Source organism: Lemur catta, chromosome 1 (assembly GCF_020740605.2).
Source record: "Lemur catta isolate mLemCat1 chromosome 1, mLemCat1.pri, whole genome shotgun sequence".
NCBI lineage: Eukaryota > Metazoa > Chordata > Mammalia > Primates > Lemuridae > Lemur > Lemur catta.
Genome location: NC_059128.1, coordinates 168850502 through 168869983, shown reverse-complemented (window position 1 = coordinate 168869983; position 19482 = coordinate 168850502). Strand labels below are relative to the sequence as shown.

Sequence of the window (19482 nt, the reverse complement as noted above, 5' to 3'; positions counted from 1 at the left end):
TGTTACTATGGCTAAACAAATTGGTTTTCTATCTTTCTAAACTTCTCTATGATTTCAGCTTCAACATGAATGGTTTTTCCTGATGCCACATACAGACTGATCCTCACTGCAGATAAACAGCAAAGTCCTTCCTCTGGCTCCCCACCATCCCGAGGCCCCTTTCCCTGCCTTGACTGTACTATTTTTCATACCTCCCTTGACCGCTGTGGAGTCAAGAGGCTTTCTGCTTTCCTCTCACTGAATCTGTGGAGTGCTAGAGGGCCAATGAGCAGTGGAACAGGGCAGGGCTACCACAATACAGACCCAGAGGGATGTGGAAGCAGGGCAGTGTGAAGGCACAGGGAGAATGGGCTCCTCAGTCAGGGAGAGAATATTTGGAGGAAGAGAGTTGGCCCAGTGGGACCTGTATTCAAGACAGGGTAGGCTGCAGGTTTGTGACAATTAGGCACTAATCACCTAGATGGGTCCTCCAGACATAGTGACCTCAGCACTGTACCAGCGAACTGCTATGCTTTAATCTGGAGTTTCTCCTTGTCTACCTACCTGAAGCAATCCATGAAACCTCCTATCTCTTTCACACAAATTGTTCCCATGTTAGAAATACCCTGTTGGCAATTATGCAGTTACCATGTTATCTCCAAATGTAGATTTCCTTCATCCTTGCTAAATTTTATCTTTTGGATTTTAGATCCATAGTTCTGGCCCATTCAGAGAATTTGTTACTTTGATTCTGTCTTCTAATAAAATAGCTGCCTCTCAAAGAATTGGATAAGAAAACCCCGAGTGCCCTGAAAGAACTGGTAATTTATTTGGATGGCTATTGATTAGAAGTTAGTTAATGTTAATGTACATTCAGGGAGATAACGCATGTAGAAACAGCACCATGCTAGAAGTTAAAGGACTTGTCTCCTGACATGAACTAATTCTGTGACTGCAGGTAAGTACTTGTGGTACTACAGTTTTCCTGTAAGTAAAATGGAATGAAATCAGATAAGCTATTATTTCTGGAATGAAAGAGTTTGTTTTTCATTAGAAGCATCTAAGGGATCAACAAGCAATTTTTAAGACAGGGGTGAAGAAAGAATAAAAGAAAGAATTCCCTTTTATTTGCTTTAAAATCACTCTAGTTACAAACCATTTAACAGCAATGACAAATGCTCTGTGAGGGCAGAAGTAGGGCATGACTGAAGTGGAGGTTTAGGGACTTCTCCAAAAAGACACAATGGAAGCTGGGGCTCCAAAATGGATACTGTGGAGTTTGGCAGGAGTGGAAGCCTATCTTGGAGGGGAGAGCTCTGAGAGCCCAAAATCAGAGGTGTGCCTGTGAGCGGGCAAGTGGGTCAGGCTCATAAAGGAAACAATATTAGGTAGGTTTGGGAAGGAACTCTGGGGCCAGATTGTGAAAGCCCTGGAATGCCAAGAAGAGAAGTCTGAGTTTTATCCTGAAGAACAGTAGTTTTCAAACTTTTAAACATTACTCCTGAAAGCAGGAGAAGCCTTCCCAGTGGAAGTGTGCCTGGGGTCTTGTGTATTCTCCTACTTGCCTCCATGCATCTCTTAGCCTACTAAAACTTTCTGCTTCTTGAAGCACAGACTGAAACCACTGCTAAATCCTGAGGTATGATCTGACTCTTCAATATACATGCATGATAAAAATAAAACCCAAATAAAACAAAACACTATTCGAGAGGGTAGGAACACTTGAATATTGCTGAGCTGGGAATGGCATGATCAAATATAATCTGATGGTCATGCTCTTATTAACGGTTATAGGAGGAGGCTGGAGGTGTAAAATCCAGTCACAAGTAGTCCTGACATTAGGACTTAAAAACCTTAAATCAGAAGCAGTTGGATATATCAGAAAGTATCAAAGACTTGCTTCCTAGTGTCAAATCCATTTATTTCAGGGTAAAATGACAATGCTGAGATGGCCTAATGGTTCCTTGTCTGGCATTAGGGCAGAGTTATGATCAATGGGAGAGAACAAAAAAAAAAAAGATTCCTATTTAAATACTCAAGGAAAAATTTTCTAACAAACAAGGCTATTTAATGATGGAACAGGCTATTTGACAAGGTAGTAAGCTTCCAGTCACTGAAAACATTCACATAGAGAATGAATTTATGAGTTGGTGATGACTTGGAAGGGATTCCTGTATGAAATGGGAGATTGGACTGGAAAACCACTAAAGTTTTTTTTTTTTTTCAAACTTAGAAGTTCCATGAAATAGGACCACAGATAAAGACTTTATCAGGATCAAACAAATTATTTAAACATGGAGAAAAAGTCTATGCATACTTAAAAACAGAAAGCAAAGAGGCAGTAAATAGGAGGAGACTGGGGATTCCAGAGAAAGGGACATTACAAATCATTTAGTTAGTTATATTACCTTTGCAATTTTCCCCATTTCATAAATGTCTGCTTTCTGATCTTCAATGTCCATGAAAGCAGTTTCAATTCTGCTTAGAGTCTGTTCATGATTACTGCAGGTATCTGGGAGTCCTTCAGGAAAGTAGAACTGTGGAATGTTTACAGACAATGGTGCATTCACAACATTATTCACATGAGGAACAGGGGAGGGAGGTCTGGGACTACTTGGCAAGGTGGCTGGAGGTGGAAGTGGTGTTCCAGGTTTCTTTTCTGGTTTATTTTGAATCTGGAAAGAAAATGAGATTATGAGACACAAAAATTCTAAACAGTTTTCATTTCTTGAGAATCCTCACCAGTAATAGGAAGTTGGGTATAAGTACAAAACCACAATTAGAGACAGTAGAGATCAAGGGCTCACTCCACTCTGGAGGGTGGTAAGCATGTTTCTAGGGAATGATTATCCATATTAAATAAATTAATACATTAATTATCTATCAATAATCAAGTTTACATAGATTTATGTTTAAAAAATCCTGCAGTACATTTTCCCATCAATCAATTGGCAGACATTTCAAAAGAATCAAAAAGCAATGGCAGCTGATATATTAAGGATACCAAGAAATATTCTCAGTCTGCTGGAACTGGATTAGTAAATTCTTTCCAAAACTGTTCTTGGCTTTTCTGTGAATTTCTCCTTCAAAAGGAAGAAATGAGTTCTTTTCAAAAATATAAATCTACAACATATTTGGGGCGGGGCTCCTTTCACCGTCTTCTCTAGTTTGACTTTGCTGAGGTGGAATCACTGCCAGCCTCTGATGCTGAGAAAATCTTTGTTAAGAAATTAAAGCATTTTAGTTCTGGAATGTCCTCTACCTGGCTGATGTACTTGCCACTAGAGGCATGCCACTTTTTCCAAAATATGCATTTATCTTATTTTTGGTATGCTCTAAATAGGCAAGGACCATAGTCATTAATTTCATCACAACCAAACTTCCTTTACAGTTTATGAATTCATGTACAGTTTATATTATTCCTTTTTCTAAAAAGCATTTGATGTGATATAACATAAAGAGACACTAGAAAGGACAGTAAAGAGGGGGACAATGAGGAGACTGAGACTGCCCATGATTTAGGAAAAGGGGAGGGGAGGTACACCATCATTCAGGTAGGAGTTTATTTTACCAATGAAGACTAAATTTAGTTCTGAGATTCCTAACAGAAAAAGCAAAAAAGATTCCACAAAGATTTTCACAGTTTCTACGCTTAATTAATGAGTAGGTTATCTATCAAGGCTCATAAGCATGGCACTGTATTAGATGCGACATAAAGTATGAAAATGGACATGACTGTTGACTAGCTAAACTTACTTTAAATTCACTGTGAACACAACGTATTATTCAAATGTTCTTCTTCCTTAAATTACCCTAATGCCATCCGTACAATTTGAACAATGATTTACATATGAGAAGTAGATCTGAATATCATATTTCCTCTTAACATATGGGTTATAACATGGTTTTAAAATTCAGGATAATAGTCTTAGCTATCCTTAAAATGCATGAGTTTTATAGGGGAGATCAGCTTCATTCACATAAACATGTGATGAAAATGGTTAAATTTTCTACTTTTGTTATAATGGCCCATTTCTTATGTGTTAATATCTTACATTAACCCACAGAGAGGGTTCTGCTCATATATTAATACTATTAAGGACAGGAAGGGCAGCTGTCATATCAAACCTTTGCTGCAGTAAGTATCAAGATGTCACCCATTTAAAGCAATAGTCAAGAAACAAAGGGAAGTGATGCCAATGAAACATGAAAAACGTAACAGAAAACAGGGATGGCTTACTAGTCTGTGACCTCAGGAAAGTTACTTAACCTTTTAGAATTTCAGTAATAAAACAGAAATTACAGTCCTTACTTCTTGGAAGGTTGTTATGAAGATTAAAGGAAATTACAGAATGTAACACAGATAAAAGGTTCCCAATTAGTGCTGGGCACAGATATGTCCTGATGTAAGAAAATAAGTGACAGACCAAAAGGTGAAGTTCTCAAAAGATCAGATTGAGCATTATTTAGCATGATCCTTCAGATTCAATAATAAATTAAATAATCATTTACATTTGTAAAGCAATTTAAAGTTTATAAATCACTTTTGATTTAATAAATTGATAATCTAGTCTAAGTAAACATTTCTTAGTGCTAAATCTGCAAATATTACATAGTGCTACGAGTCAATAATAGTTACTATTTTAAAGTATTCTTAAAATCCTAAAATAAGGCATAGACTTCTTCAGGGGCTTTATCTAGGTCTTTACCTATATTAGTACCATTTCCTTTCCACTATTCTATGCTGAAAGAGATTTGTGAAACTACAAGTGTGCAATCATCAAAATTATTTTATTGTTTCCCCATGTTTCCCATGGTGTAACATCCAGGGCAGTTACAGATAATTTCAGAACAGTTATGCCCATAGGATTAGGACCACGGGGATGAAACCTGATAGTCTCATGAACACACCCTAATGGGGAAGGGTTAGAGCAGGGTCTTCTAAAACTCTGTTTTTGCTTTGACAGAAATAAGTGACATTCAGAAAAAAATACTGGCTGTTAAAGTTTGCATCTGAATGGGAAAATATTTGATTACATAATATTCTACTCTGTTTTCTTAATGTACTTCTTAACACAGCAATTCACTGATAGGCAAATATTTATTATTTCATTGGTTAATTCCATATTTAGTAAAACTGATATTAATATTTAAAAGGAAAATAACATTTAAAAATGCATTTATATTGAACTTTCAGGTATATCAATTTACTTTCCATTGAATTCTATAGGAGACATATAATTTAAACCTCAAAGTAGTTTAATAAAATTGACCCTTTATAAGAATTACAGAATAAAACCTAGTAATATAAATTTTGCCAGATTTACTGGTAAGTTTATCATCTGCTCACTTTCAATAAAATGGTTTCAGAGCAATCTAGGAGCAGTATTAAAATAGAATTAGCTGGGTAAATTATCTCAATTCTCCATTTCAGTCTTTCCCTATAAACACAGTATCGTTTAGATATTCATTCAGAATAGTATCCTTATGTTATTATGTCACTGTAGCATTTCCGATATTTGATCATTTTTTACCTACAAAAAAGCAATTTCATATAATTCACCCAAATAATTTGAGATTATTCTGGGTAAGAGTAACTATGAAACTATGGTTTCATGCTGGATTTTGGATGACCTGCACTTGTATAGCCCTTGATTTACATTGTACTCAATGTTAGGCAACTTCTTTGTAGGACACCATCACAAAGTTAAAAGCAAGAAAGCAGGGATTCGGCAAAGAAGTCATCACAGGCAGGAATGACTCAATCTTACAGCCTGCTCAGGGAAGACATTCTTTGCACTCTCTAGAAGTAATTGCCATCCTTCGTTATCTACATACGTACATTATATGACACACATACACACACATACACATACACACACCTGTCTATATATAAAAATACTTCTTGGTTTAAAAAGATTACCAGGATATACTCTTTTGTATAAACATTCATTACAGATGTATGTATGTTAATACAAACATAGTCTACTGATTCAAAGTGCAAATAAGGCTTTTAACACAGAAATTCTAGTTTCTCAAGGATATTTCTATTAAAGATTCTAATATTTTTCTGGATAAATTGTAAACTGTTTGTTAAGTTGTATTTACTGTCTCTAAAACTGGGTTCCCTCTCTACAAGAGAAAAATGTGAGTACTGTACTCCAGGTCCAGAAGATCTATTTTTAAACCTGTTGGAATCCCTCTACAAATAGCTTTCTGCAAATAGCTGTATAGAGGACACAGATTAATTCCTTGATCTAATATCAAGATACAAGTGAGCTGTAAAATTATTTGTGAGTTAGTTCATTGGGTGGTTTTATTAGTAATAAAAATATTTCAAAAGAAACACCTAAGTTTCAAACCTGTGTCTGCTGAAATGACTTTAGCCGCTTCTTAAACCGTGAAGGGAGAACAAAATCACAGCCCCTTGCCAGGAAAGCTAACTCTCCTCTTAGATCCGGGTCCCTTCGTAGAGATGTTTCCTTGATCATCATCTTTGAAAAGTGAATGTTTACTTCGTAACTGTCCAGCACACTTCTGAAGATAGTCGGATTTAGTAAGTTGTCAATCTTGTCAGGTAAAAAGTTATTTTTTTCTTATCTCCCAAAGAAATGCAATTCAAGCATTGTGCTCTCCCAGCCTCCAGGGACCACAATCCATGCTTGTTCTGACAAGCAGCCGGTTCCCAGTCTGTGGCTCCCAATACCTGCTCATAATTTTTAAGTTAGAAACACAGCCTGCAATGGGCCTGTTGCTCCTTGTAGGTAGCTTTATGTCAAATTGACCTGCACATGTTGAGAATACAGAGCCTTCTGGGAAAGGAAGCACCCACTACTCTGAGTACCAAAGTTAGAAACATTATAGCTGCACCTAAAAATAGCAACTTCTCAGATAATGCTAACTTCTTAAACTCCGAGTATGTGAGGTGTCAATCCACATAAAGCAGTTTGTCCTCAAACTAGAAGAAAAAGAACATACAGAGCATTTTTTGGCTTTTGCTATTTAATATTTTATGAAAAAAGAACAGGCTGAACTTCAAATTTAAAACTATTAAGAATAGTTTTTATTTTTTATTTGAAGGGAAGTAAACATCCAAAACCCTCTAGATCTCTCTAGTCAAAATATCAGCAAAAATGAACTTTCATCCTCAAATAGTAATTTATAAAGAGATTTGTTAGTCTCAGATTTTAAAATCTTATTTTAAAAGAAGACTATCTTAGTTATCAAACATACTTTTTTCAATTGATTATGGATATATTTGAAAATTTATTGTCAAAAGTGTTGGCTAACATGGAGAAATTGAATGCCATAAAAAAGTAGCTTTAGATACATATAAATTGAGTGAAATTTGGCTAAAGTAAGGGTACAAAAGATGATCAAACAGCAATGACATAGTACCTACTAAATTTATGAGACTTTTTTCCTTCAAGTAGCTTTAAAGAAATCATCAGATTTTAAAAATATTCTATTATTTTATCATATATTAAGTCTCTGTCTCATATGGTTATTTATAAGCAAATCATCAAGTATAGTCATCCCTTGGTATCTGTAGGGGATTGGTTCCAGGATCCTCTAACGATATCAAAATCCATGGATGGTCAAGTCTTTTATATAAAATATGTAGTATTTGCATATTACCTACCAACATCCTCCCACATACTTTGAATCATCTCTTGATTACTTATAGTACTTAATACAAGCTGGGCACAGTGGTATGTGTCTATAGTCCCAGCTACTCAGGAGGCTGAGGAGGGAGAATTGCTTGAGTCCAGGAGTTCAATTTCAGCCTGGGCAACATAGCAAGACACTGGCTCAAAAAAAAAAAATACAAAACCACACCTAATACAATGTAAATGCTATGTAAATAGTTGTTATACTGTATTGTTTAGGGAATAATGACAAAAAAAAAAAGTCTGTACATTTTTTTTTTCTGAATATTTTCCAACCACAGTTGAATCTGCAGATGTGGAACCCATGGATATGAAAGGTTGACTATATTCTTTCATGTTTAATATTTAGATTTCAAAATTTATTTTCAATCATATCATTATTATTTATTTTCTACTTCTAGAAAATGTAAACCAAATATAAAAAAACCAAAACAAAAAATAGCTTATAACTCTCTTTTACTGAACCTTTGTCTAATTTATCAGGAATTCAATTCTTTGGTTTTCCATTGTTTCCTACAACTTAAGTCAGCTTTTTTCCGCTGATTTCAAGATATTCTGACAACTCTTTATAACGTGTTCACTGGGTTTATATGTTTAAACCAGTGTGTAAAAAATTTTTTTAAAAAGCTGTGAGCCAGGCGCGGTGGCTCATGCCTGTAATCCTAGCACTCTGGGAGGCCGAGGCAGGTGGATTGCTTGAGCTCAGGAGTTCGAGACCAGCCTGAGCAAGAGCGAGACCCCGTCTCTACTAAAAATAGAAAGAAATTATCTGGCCAAGTAAAATATATATATAGAAAAAAATTAGCTGGGCATGGTGGCGCATGCCTGTAGTCCCAGCTACTCGGGAGGCTGAGGCAGTAGGATCGCTTAAGCCCAGGAGTTTGAGGTTGCTGTGAGCTAGGCTGACGCCATGGCACTCACTCTAGCCTGGGCAACAAAGCGAGACTCTGTCTCAAAAAAAAAAAAAAAAAAAGCTGTGGCTCTTCTGTTCACACAAAAATCTTACCTGATTAAAAAAGGATTACAATTGAAAACCACTGGTCTTATACTTGAACCTGGGCCTGCCCTTATTTTCCCAATTCTCTCTCTCACTGGGCTTACACGTTAACCCCTTGAGCTAGGTAGTTTTCCATATTTTTTCCTGAATACTCCTGCCTAGTATATTCTTTCTCCCTCATTATTTATCTCCAAATTAAAATGTCAAAAAAGTTTGTTATGAATGCAACTAGGTCTTTAGACTTATGATTTAATGCCAATTCAATTAAACCTCACATTAAGTTGTATTTCCTCCCTCTTCTTCACAACACCAACCTGTGGCTTCTGGTGGGTGAATTTTCATCCCCTTCCTGAGAATCTTCCTTTCCTCAAATTATACATATTCTGATCTTCATTCAAAGTCCAACTCAAATTTTAACTATTTCATGAAAGCTTCATGATTATTTAAGTTCCCTTACTGTAATTCTTAACTCTATATATACGACACTTAGTGAAATGTTATAGAATCTCTCATAAATGACTTCCACTTAACTCATGCTCTGGATCAGCCAATGCTCTCCATTTCTCCTGTGAAACAGAGCAACCAATGTCCATCACACACTGATTCATGGCTAATAGTTTATTTTTGGTTATGCTCTCATATTTCTTATCTCAGTATTTGAGTTGTATGCTAAGAGTCAGTTGTGTTTGTTGCCAATTTCTTTATGCTGGTTGTACTTTTTACAGTAATTATTCAGTTCAATTACCTATCATACAAACTAATGAAATATTAGTGTAGAAGAGAAAAGTTGTTCCTAAAATTTAAAAAGAATCCTAAGTTTTAGTAAACTACTAAAAAAAACTGCTGTAAAATTAGGCATGGGTGGAATAAAATAGAAAAATCATTAAAATCTAGAAGTTTTCTACATTCAAATTGCTTCATTACTAAGTTCCCACTCCACTTTAAAGAAACTAAAACTGGAAATCAGTCAACAAATGTATTATGAATATGATTTATTAAAGAAAGATGTCACAGAACTACAATTATGAGACTCATTCTCAAAGACTGGCCCTATATCAAAAGATATCTGAATAAACTAATGTTTTAAGTTAAAATAAAATGTTTATGATACACATTTTATAGCATACACACATATAGTTTATGACTCCTTAACTATCAAAGTCAATTATGTTCAGGTAAGAGCTTCTACTGTAATATTTTATAATCTGATAATTATTTTCCAATAGTGTCTAAACTCTTGAGGGCAAGGTAAATTTTACAGTCATTCAATTTATCAATGAATGTTTTTGTGGTCGCTTATTATGTGCCAGACACTTTGCTGGGTGTGAGGATAGAGAGATTATAAAGAAGTGGCTTCTTCTTTTCCTCATGGCACCTTCTAGTACACCTTCTAGTTGGTTTGGAGCAAAGGACAAGAAATAATTTCATTTTATTTACTTCTTGTAAGTCTCTGAAGTTTCAAAGTCAGAACAGTGGTTAAAAGCCTGCTCTGCTATTATACTCTTAAGCAAGAAAACATTTCTCCATGTCTTTTGATGAAGAAATAAGCTCTAAGTTTTGATTTATCAAACTGTTCTCCAAAAACTTCAGAGGAGAAAAAAGACCAGGACCCCTAAAGGGCTTAGAAAAGAACTGGTCTGTGGCAATGAGTTATTGACAGAAGAAGACTAACATGAGATTGGTTTATTTGCTTTTTATTTACTTACTTGTGTTTGAATGGAAGTATACCTGCATGGTTCTGGAAAGGATCTGAGAATGCTAGTTTCAAGGAGATTATGACAACTGGAACATAGCACCAAAGAACATGGTTTTTAGAGTGACCTCTTCTTTACTGGGAAAAGATCAAACATAGGGGAATTTCACTATAAATAAAAACATATTCTGTGATCTACTCTCTTCTCTCTCTGCTTTAATCAGAAGGCAAAGTACAATCCATGGGGCTGGGTGTTGTAAGAGAGAAGCTATTTTTGGGTGACAGGTTTTCCCTGGAGGGACAAACCAGAATGAGGAAGAACAGAAAAACATAAACACATAATTTATAACTTCAGTTTGAGAATATGGAAAATTAGGAGCTGTGGGCAGTTACAAAGGAAAGAGACAATGGTAAGGGTCTTCCCAATGTCTTTTTGGAATAAACCATGAGAACTTTCTTTCTGCCCTCTGCAGCATATAATGAAGTCAATCTTAACAAGATAGCTGATCACCAGTAGGTGCTTCCTGCAAAGCTACCTCTATCTCTTCTTTGCCTGCAGATCACTCATGAACATACCCTGTCTGAAGACACAAGTAGTCCTAGATGGACCACGTACTCAATTTGAGTCTTTAGGACAATAATGATAAGAGAGCTTGACTAGAGGATGCAAAAGACTGGTGCTCTTTGTTGTGGAATTGACTGGGATTTACCAGTTGTAACCTTGAGATCCAGCTGCCTGTAGCATCTTCCCTGCTTTACCAATCCATATATCTTCCTCCAGAACAAGTATGCTTGGGCAAGGGAGATAATCTTTCTCAAAGAGAACCAGTGGGCATGGGTTGCTAGGTATAGGCTTTATAGGTTCCCTGGCAGAGTTATATATATGCAAGAGAGGCTGTATTCTGCGAGAACCCTAAAAACCAAAGAATTTTTTTTAGGATAGCCTGAAATATCTCAAGAAAGAAAAGATGCTCCCTTATCATATCATAAAAGGACCTACAGAACTGAGGAATAAGTTTAGAATGAGCCTGTACCCTGATGGAAGGTGAGACTGGGAAGAAGACAGAGGAGAATAAACTGTGAGACCCAACACATAGAATTCATTCTTTGAAGCTTAGTTTGAAACTCAGGGTGAATATTTTTAGAACTTTCTGAATCCTCTTATAATTCCCTGTTCTTTCCCGTTTGAAAACAAAGACAACAGTGACATAAAATACTAATTTGCTTTTTCTAGAGAATCAGCTCTATGGGCTGTTTTGAGAAAAAATGGGTTGATTACACAGCATAGAGAAAATGATTTTGAACATTTGCCTGAAGAAGTAAATCTCTTATTCTCACTTGTTTATAACTGCTATACATTTAGTATTGTATATGCAATGTGTTGTGCCAAAATAAGTCTAACCCTTTTTTATACACCAACACGTAAAGTCAGTCACCAGCCTCAGATGAACATGGTTATGGAGACTGAGATGATGGCATCAGCTAAGGCCTTACAGTTGGGAAGGGCCATTGGGATAATCCAGGTAGCAAAGCTGTAAAAATCTGAGTAACACAAACATATAGCACAGAAGGGCTAGAAAAATCAGCTCAACTATGTGAGGACCTGTACTGAGGTGAATGTTAGAAGCAGGTCCAGAAAGACAGCAGAGCCTTACTCTGAACTGACACCAAACGATTTTGCTCAGAAGATGCTACAGGAAAAAAGTTACATATTAAAGAGGAGGTTCTGGTACATCAGGAGGATATTTCTGATTAACAAAAGGTTGCTGTTTTAAAAAATCTAAAAATGCTAAATCAAAAAGCCTCGGTCCACACAAAAATGTATATATGAATGTTCATAGCTGTATTATTGATAATAGCCAAAAAGTGGAAACAACCCAAATGTCCACATAATGATAAAATGAAAGGATGAGCAAATTGTGCTATTCTAAATAATGGAATATTACTGAATCATAAAAAGGAATGCAGTAATGATACATGCTACAACATGCTGAACCTTGAAAACATTATGCTAAGTGAAAGAAGCCATAAAGTGTCACATATGATTCCATTTACATGAAATGTCCAGAATAGGCAAATCTATAGGGACAGAAAGCACAGTATGGTTCCCAAAGGCTAGGAGCAGGTGGAATGAGAATGACTGCTAATGATTATGGGTTTCCTTTTGGGGTGATGAAAATGTTCTAGAATTAGATAGTGCTGATGGTTGCACAACCTTGTTAATATAATAAAACTACTGAATTGTGTACTTTAAAAGTGTGAATTTTGGCCGGGCGCGGTGGCTCACGCCTGTAATCCTAGCTCTGGGAGGCCGAGGCGGGTGGATCGCTCGAGGTCAGGAGTTCGAGACCAGCCTGAGCAAGAGTGAGACCCCGTCTCTACTAAAACTAGAAAGAAATTATCTGGCCAACTAAAAATATATATACAAAAAAAATTAGCCGGGCATGGTGGCTCATGCCTGTAGTCCCAGCTACTCGGGAGGCTGAGGCAGTAGGATCGCTTAAGCCCAGGAGTCTGAGGTTGCTGTGAGCTAGGCTGATGCCATGGCACTCACTCTAGCCTGGGCAACAGAGTGAGACTCTGTCTCAAAAAAAAAAAAAAAAAAAAAAAAGTGTGAATTTTATAAGTGAAATATATCTCAATCTTAACAAGCTTTCTCACCTTGTGATTCTAACTGGCTGAGTAGTTAAAAAAGGTAACAATTTGGAATCACAAACTTTGTTTAAAAAATCACTATGGGCTTGATGTGGTAGCCCATATCTGTAATCCCGGCACTTTGGAAGGCTGAGGTGGGAGGACTGCTTGAGGCCAGGGGTTCGTGACCAGCTGGGCAACATAGTGAGACACTATCTCTACAAAAGATAAAATTAGCTGGGCATAGTGGCACATGCTTGTAGTCCTAGCTACTTGGGAGGCTAAGGCAGGAAGATCCCTTGAGCACAAACAGCAATTTGAGGCTGCAGTGAGCTATGATCACGCCACTGCACTCCAGCCTGGGTGATAAAGACCCTCTCTCAAAAAAACAAAACAAACAAAATATCACTGTAAACAGGCTTTAACAGAGGGAACTGGTTATAAGCTATTATAATTAGTTGTTAAGCCTAAAATTTGATACCCTTCTTTTATGATCTAATTTGGTATTTTTCGTTTGTTGAATTAATGGCTTATTCTATGTTATTAATGTTATTTTGTTCTTAAAAAACAAAGCACTGGGGCAGAGGAAGGAGGCCAGGTAGTGGTGGTTAACTGTGGTTTCTTTGTTCCCAGCCTAATTCCCTAGTCTTAACTTCACTGGTGGCAGCAAAGTACGAAGGCATGTGTGTGACAGAGGAGACCTAATAAACATTTTTGTCTCTCGTTTCAGTTGCCTCCACATGATGGGAACACATTCCTTGACTAGTAACAAGAAGAACCCACAAATCTAATATTTTTGCTTTTCAGTGTTCCTAATACTTGGAGTAGATGTTCTTCCAGGATCTGGGGGAGGGAGAGAGAATTAACAGCCTTAAATTATTAGGCATAATAATTCTCGGATGCCTAGAATTTCTAAGTTTCTGGAGTTCTCTGTCCTTCTTTGTCTGTTTTTCTTCCGTCTCTCCTTGAGGAATTACTTCAATGAGAGATTGCTCATTACATAGAGCATAAGAATTCATTTTTGGCCTATAAATGTGTTAGCCAGAGAAAGAAGAAATGAAGGGTTTCCATTTCACTGACATTACCATGTTAAATGAATGCATAGTGGCCTGGTACTATAAAATACCTTGCCCTAGTGTCTTCCTTGGTGGGTGGAGCCCACTGGAGGCTGGTGGTCATGAATTTAAAGCAAGACCACTCAGCATGGTTGTGTGAACCTCTCTAGCCAAGTACAGCTGCACAAATAAAAGCTCAGAGTAGGCAGAAAACACAATTTAATCTGAAGTAGGGTTTTCCAGGTGTATACCATGAAATGAGGGCAAGGAAAAGAAGCTGAGGATATATCCAAGGGAGTCATTTTAAGGATGGACTGTGGCAGTGGTTCTCCAAAGATGATCATGCATCAGAATCACCAGCAATGCTTGTTAAACCACAAATTGCTGGGCCTCCCCCCAGAGTTTCTGATTTACTAAGTCTGGGCTGAGGCATGAGAATATGCATTTCTATCAAGCTCCCAGGTAATGCTTATGCTGTTAGTTGGGAATTATATTTTTAAAATCACTGACATAAACATAGGGCCAATGAATGAAGGGAGAAGGGCAGAGGCCAAGCTCACTGGAGAAGAGGGGATCAAGGAACTGAGATGCTCCCGTATTGGATACCTCATCTACTGAAAACTCACAAGAACTGTGGCAAGAGTTGTATTGAAAAGTGTGCCACAGAGCCTTGGAACGGAATGGAAATGGTACAAGCCACTGTGAGAAATAAACCTTTAACCTCAGTATCATTAACACTGTGTTAAAGCCAACAGAACAGCTAGCTCCTTAAGTAAATTAATTGGATAACAGCAAGGTATCCATATCCAAATGCTATCTCCTCCAGAGAAACTTCCTTGAATTCCACAAGCTGGGATGTATCTCTCCCTCCCCTAAGCTATTGCAGCACTTCATTTACATTTCTCTCATAGAATCCATTATTTTCTACTTTGTATCAAAGTAAGTAGCTCCTGTCTCTTATTCAAACTGTGGGCTCCACAAAGGCTTGTTCTATGTCTGATTCATCTTTGTCTCCCACTGTAAGCTCTGCATAGAAGTGCAGTTATGAATGCTTCAACTATTTAGAAACTATTCTGTTTAGAAACAAAATAAGCATTTTAGCAACCTCCATTCTGTATAACAATGAATAATGTGTTAACTATAAATGATCTTTACCACATTATTGAAACAGGTCCAGCTGAGGTCCACACTTGGCAATATGTTGATACTAGTTTTACTCTTTAATCTTAAAATACAGCTATTCTTTCAAAACATTAAGATTTTAATTTGTACTTTCTACTAATCTAGATGTGTTTTCCCAATTAGTTGAAATTTCTAAGGTTTCACTAGACTTAAATATTATCATATAGTTTTTGAAAAATATAATCCTCCCCTGTATTTAAATTCTTCCTCCTTCATTGAAGAATCCTCCCCCCAACCTACATTCTTTTAGTTGAGGCAAGTAGTAATGGAAATTGTTTCCTGGCTTTGCTCTTAGTAAAATTAAGTATAAATAAATAATTTTAAAGGGATGTTGGGGTTTATTATTTTAACTTGTGAATAACCATTAACATGCTATTGCCCCCTAAGGCTAAAAATAGACCAAAAATGACTGCAATAACATCTGCTGGTGGTAATACAGAATTACAATATCATTTATCACATGAATTACCAAAACCGTATAGTTTCTTAGTTTTTTTTAAAAATTATTCCTTTTTCCCCCATGTCAAAACATGTCCTCAGTAATTCATTCATTTGTAATTATCAAACCCTTTGGGCTCTCACCCACAATCACCCTTTCTCTCTTCCACAAGCTTCCTATTCTTGTCCAACTCACTTTTAGGCCCATCTACACACCTCAGCTATACTAGAACCTATAGGGTTGTTTCCTGTCACATGGAGGCTTCCATGAAAAAGGTATGTTCTGAAGATTCATTTGCTAGCCAATGATACAGATAACTTGACACAGTGAGAAAGTTCATGTGCAAAGAAAGGTGAATTTAAGATACAGGATGAGAAAGAAGCTGGAAATATCAGAGAGAAATCATTACTGAGGAGGAGAGCGGAGAAAGGGCCATGGTCAGAATCCATTATGAAGGACTTAGAAACCCTAGGCTTATTTACTTTTCTATGCCCACTGATACACTGCTTAAATATCATCAAACATTGGTAGTTTTTGCTATTGACATTTAATGATGTTTCCAAGATTTCTAATGTATTTAAAAAAAAAATAGCACACTGAACCTTACCAAAAGTCTGCTTTGCTGATCTACCATGAAATATTATGTAGACCGGGAGTCAGCAAACTTATTCTGTAAATAGACAGATAATAAATATCTCAGGCTTTAGGGTCTCTGCTGTAACTATGTACTCAGCTTTGCAGGTAGAGCACAAAAGCAGCCCTAGACCATATGTAAATGAATGGATGTGACTATGGTCCAATAAAACTATTAACAAGCATAGGCTGCAAGCTAGATTTGGCCCATGGGCCCCAAATTACTGACCCTTGATAAGGACCAATATCTTCTTTATCAATCTCTCAGTATCTTCCTGGTATTTTCTCTTGGCTCCTTCTACCAATTCAGGTTTATATTTCACTTATATATGAACATCAAATACTGCTCACTCTTGGGAAACTATTTTGAAATACATATTAAAATATTAATGACATATAATATTGTCAAGTCCATCTTTCTTTTAAAGGATAATCACTATCATTTAAAAGTACAGTCTAGGCCGGGCGTGGTGGCTCATGCCTGTAATCCTAGCCCTCTGGGAGGCCGAGGCGGGTGGATCGCTCGAGGTCAGGAGTTCGAGACCAGCCTGAGCGAGACCTCGTCTTTACTAAAAATAGAAAGAAATTATCTGGCCAACTAAAAATATATATAGAAAAAATTAGCCGGGCATGGTGGCACATGCCTGTAGTCCCACTTACTTGGGAGGCTGAGGCAGTAGGATCGCTTAAGTCCAGGAGTTGGAGGTTGCTGTGAGTTAGGCTGACGCCACGGCACTCACTCTAGCCCGGGCAACAAAGTGAGACTCTGTCTCAAAAAAAAAAAAAAAAAAAAGTACAGTCTATATGCCCTCTTACATAAATCTTGTAATTAAAATGTTTTGAATGATAGGTAAATTTTCAACTGTCCAAAAAGTAAAAGAAACACCCTACCAAAACGAAAAAAGAAGAGAATTTGACGTATTGACTGCCACACTAGAAAAAAATTTTCCTTGGGGCCATGGTGTTTTATTATGAAAATAGAATAAAAACTTGGAAAACAAAACGATCCTTTCTAATTTAATAAAAACTTAGTTATTTTTTATTGTTTTTTGTGTGTGAGTTATATGCAATTAAACTGTCAATATTAATTGTAACAACAAGAACATCAACAAGTAAGATTTTCATGAACCAACTGCAGTTACATATGGTTCACGAGGCCCTCGGAGCTCAAACTAGTGTGAGTTAAATATGACTCACATGGCAGTTAATGTGTTAAAATTTGTTATTCTTAAAAAAAAAAAATCCCTATGGGACTCTTCTGCTTAAAAGCCTTCTTTGGCTCCCCACTTCCCCAGAACAAACTCTTTATCATAGCATACAATGTCATTCATAAGTTGGTCCTAACCTACCTCTCTATTTTATTTCCTATTATTCTCTGTTCACTCTTTCTATATAATAAAAACATGAAAAACAATATTGTATAAAAACTTGCGGGAGGAGATAAACCTCAACTTCAGGATAGTAGTTACTTCTGAAAAAGGGAGAGAGAGTTACTGGGGTGGGATGCCTTAGGAATTTCAACTATATCTGAGGTGTTTTTTTTTTTTAATGATAATAATGAAAATATTAGATAAAGCAAAGATCTGAAGCAAATCTGGCAAAATGTTAAGATTTGACAAAACTAAGTGGTGGGTAAAAGTTTCATTCACCATACTTTTCCATTTGCTCAAAACAGAGGTGGACGTGGGCCAAATTTGGCCATCTGTTTTTGTACATCTTGGAGCCAAGAATGGTTTTACCTTGTTAAAGTGTTGTTTAAAAAAAAAAAAAAAAGGCAAAGAAGACTGTGTGACAGACACTTTGTGACCAACAAACCCTAAAAAATTTACTATGTGGCCCTTCACAGAAAAAGTTTGTCAATGTCTGGCTTGAAATATTTAATGAGAAGCAAAGATTTAAAAAAAAAAAAAAGACAAGTAGGGAGGCAACTGGGTAAAGGAAGAATGGTTTGTCTTCTTGCATTAAGTGTCTTCATGAATTAAACATTTTTATATTATCCTTTATTTTTCTTGAGACAAGGTATCATTCTGTCACCCAGGCTGGATTAAAGTGGTACAATCCTAGCTCACTGCAGCCTCAAACTCCTGGGCTCAAGTGATCTTCCTGCCTCAGTCTCCCTAGTAGCTGGGACTCAGTGCATGCCACCACACAGGCTAATTTAAAAAAATTTTTTTTTGTAGAGATAGAATCTTACTATTTTGTCCAGGCTGGTTTTGAACTCCTGGCCTCAAATAATTCTCCAGCCTAGACCTCCCAAAGTGTTGAGATTATAGGTCTAAGCCACCACACTCAGCCTTATGTATTTCTTTAAATTATCTGTTAATTACTTTTTCAACTTTTAACATGAAGAAGTCTCATTCAGTTTTATTCTACAATATTGGAACTTATTTAAAAGAATGGCAAGAAACAGTAATTTAATAAGATTTTCATTTCAATCCATACTTGTCAAAAAAACTGGGAAGCACGTTTACAGCCCAGTGCAGCATTTTTAGGCAGCTGTACTTAGACTGGGGGACAACAGGGGAACTGCTCATGAGCTATTAGCTGGCACAGGAGGGGTGTTGCTTGTGCATTTTCTACTTTCCACGGTCCATTTCTTTCAGAAAAATTGGCCTCCTTTTTCCCACAGAAGACAATGGGGGAAGAGGGTTAAATAAAATACAAAACACTGTATTATAATAAGAATTTTGGGTTATAATAGTTGTAAGGCATTGGAATAGGTCATCAGAGAAAGTGGACTTTTTTTCTTTAATGAGCGGACAGGTTACTGTGGGAAAAATAGTGAGATAATACTTCTAAATGTCTTACCATGCCTTAGCTCACAATAACTAGTAGCTCTCATGATATTATCATTCTGAGGTTGTATATAGGTATTTTCTTTCCTTTAGAAAACATTGAGCACATCAGTATTGCCTGTTTATGGTTAATATGCCATGTGGAAAAAATCCATATGAAGTTTTTTCTTATTTTTGTAATTAATACCCACAGTTTCTCCCCCAGCATTGACCCAAGTCAACTAAAGATATTACCACTTGTGAATCGACAAATGAGCAAAGTCACAAAGTGATTTCACAGAAGTGCTCAGTTAACATCTAAGGATATTCAGACTCAAATCATCATTTAATAAACTTAAGTATGTATTGTTTTAAACTATAGTGTCACCAGTAATTAAAAATGTCCACAGCAGAACAGCAGCTTCA

At 36.6% G+C, this 19482-nt stretch overlaps 1 protein-coding gene across 5 annotated transcripts in view; it reads right to left on the bottom strand.

The window, feature by feature from the left end:
- Nucleotides 1-19482, bottom strand: part of PPP2R3A (protein phosphatase 2 regulatory subunit B''alpha) — a 156373-nt gene that overhangs the window by 92624 nt on the left and 44267 nt on the right. For 3 of the 5 annotated variants that reach the window (XM_045539108.1, XM_045539107.1, XM_045539111.1), the window contains one exon: nucleotides 2388-2654. In XM_045539108.1, coding sequence (XP_045395064.1) covers nucleotides 2388-2654 — 267 coding nt within the window. Of the gene's footprint in view, nucleotides 1-2387; nucleotides 2655-6341; nucleotides 6474-10374; nucleotides 10426-19482 lie in introns of those variants that run through there. The other 2 variants (XM_045539109.1, XM_045539112.1) reach the window with 2 other exon arrangements.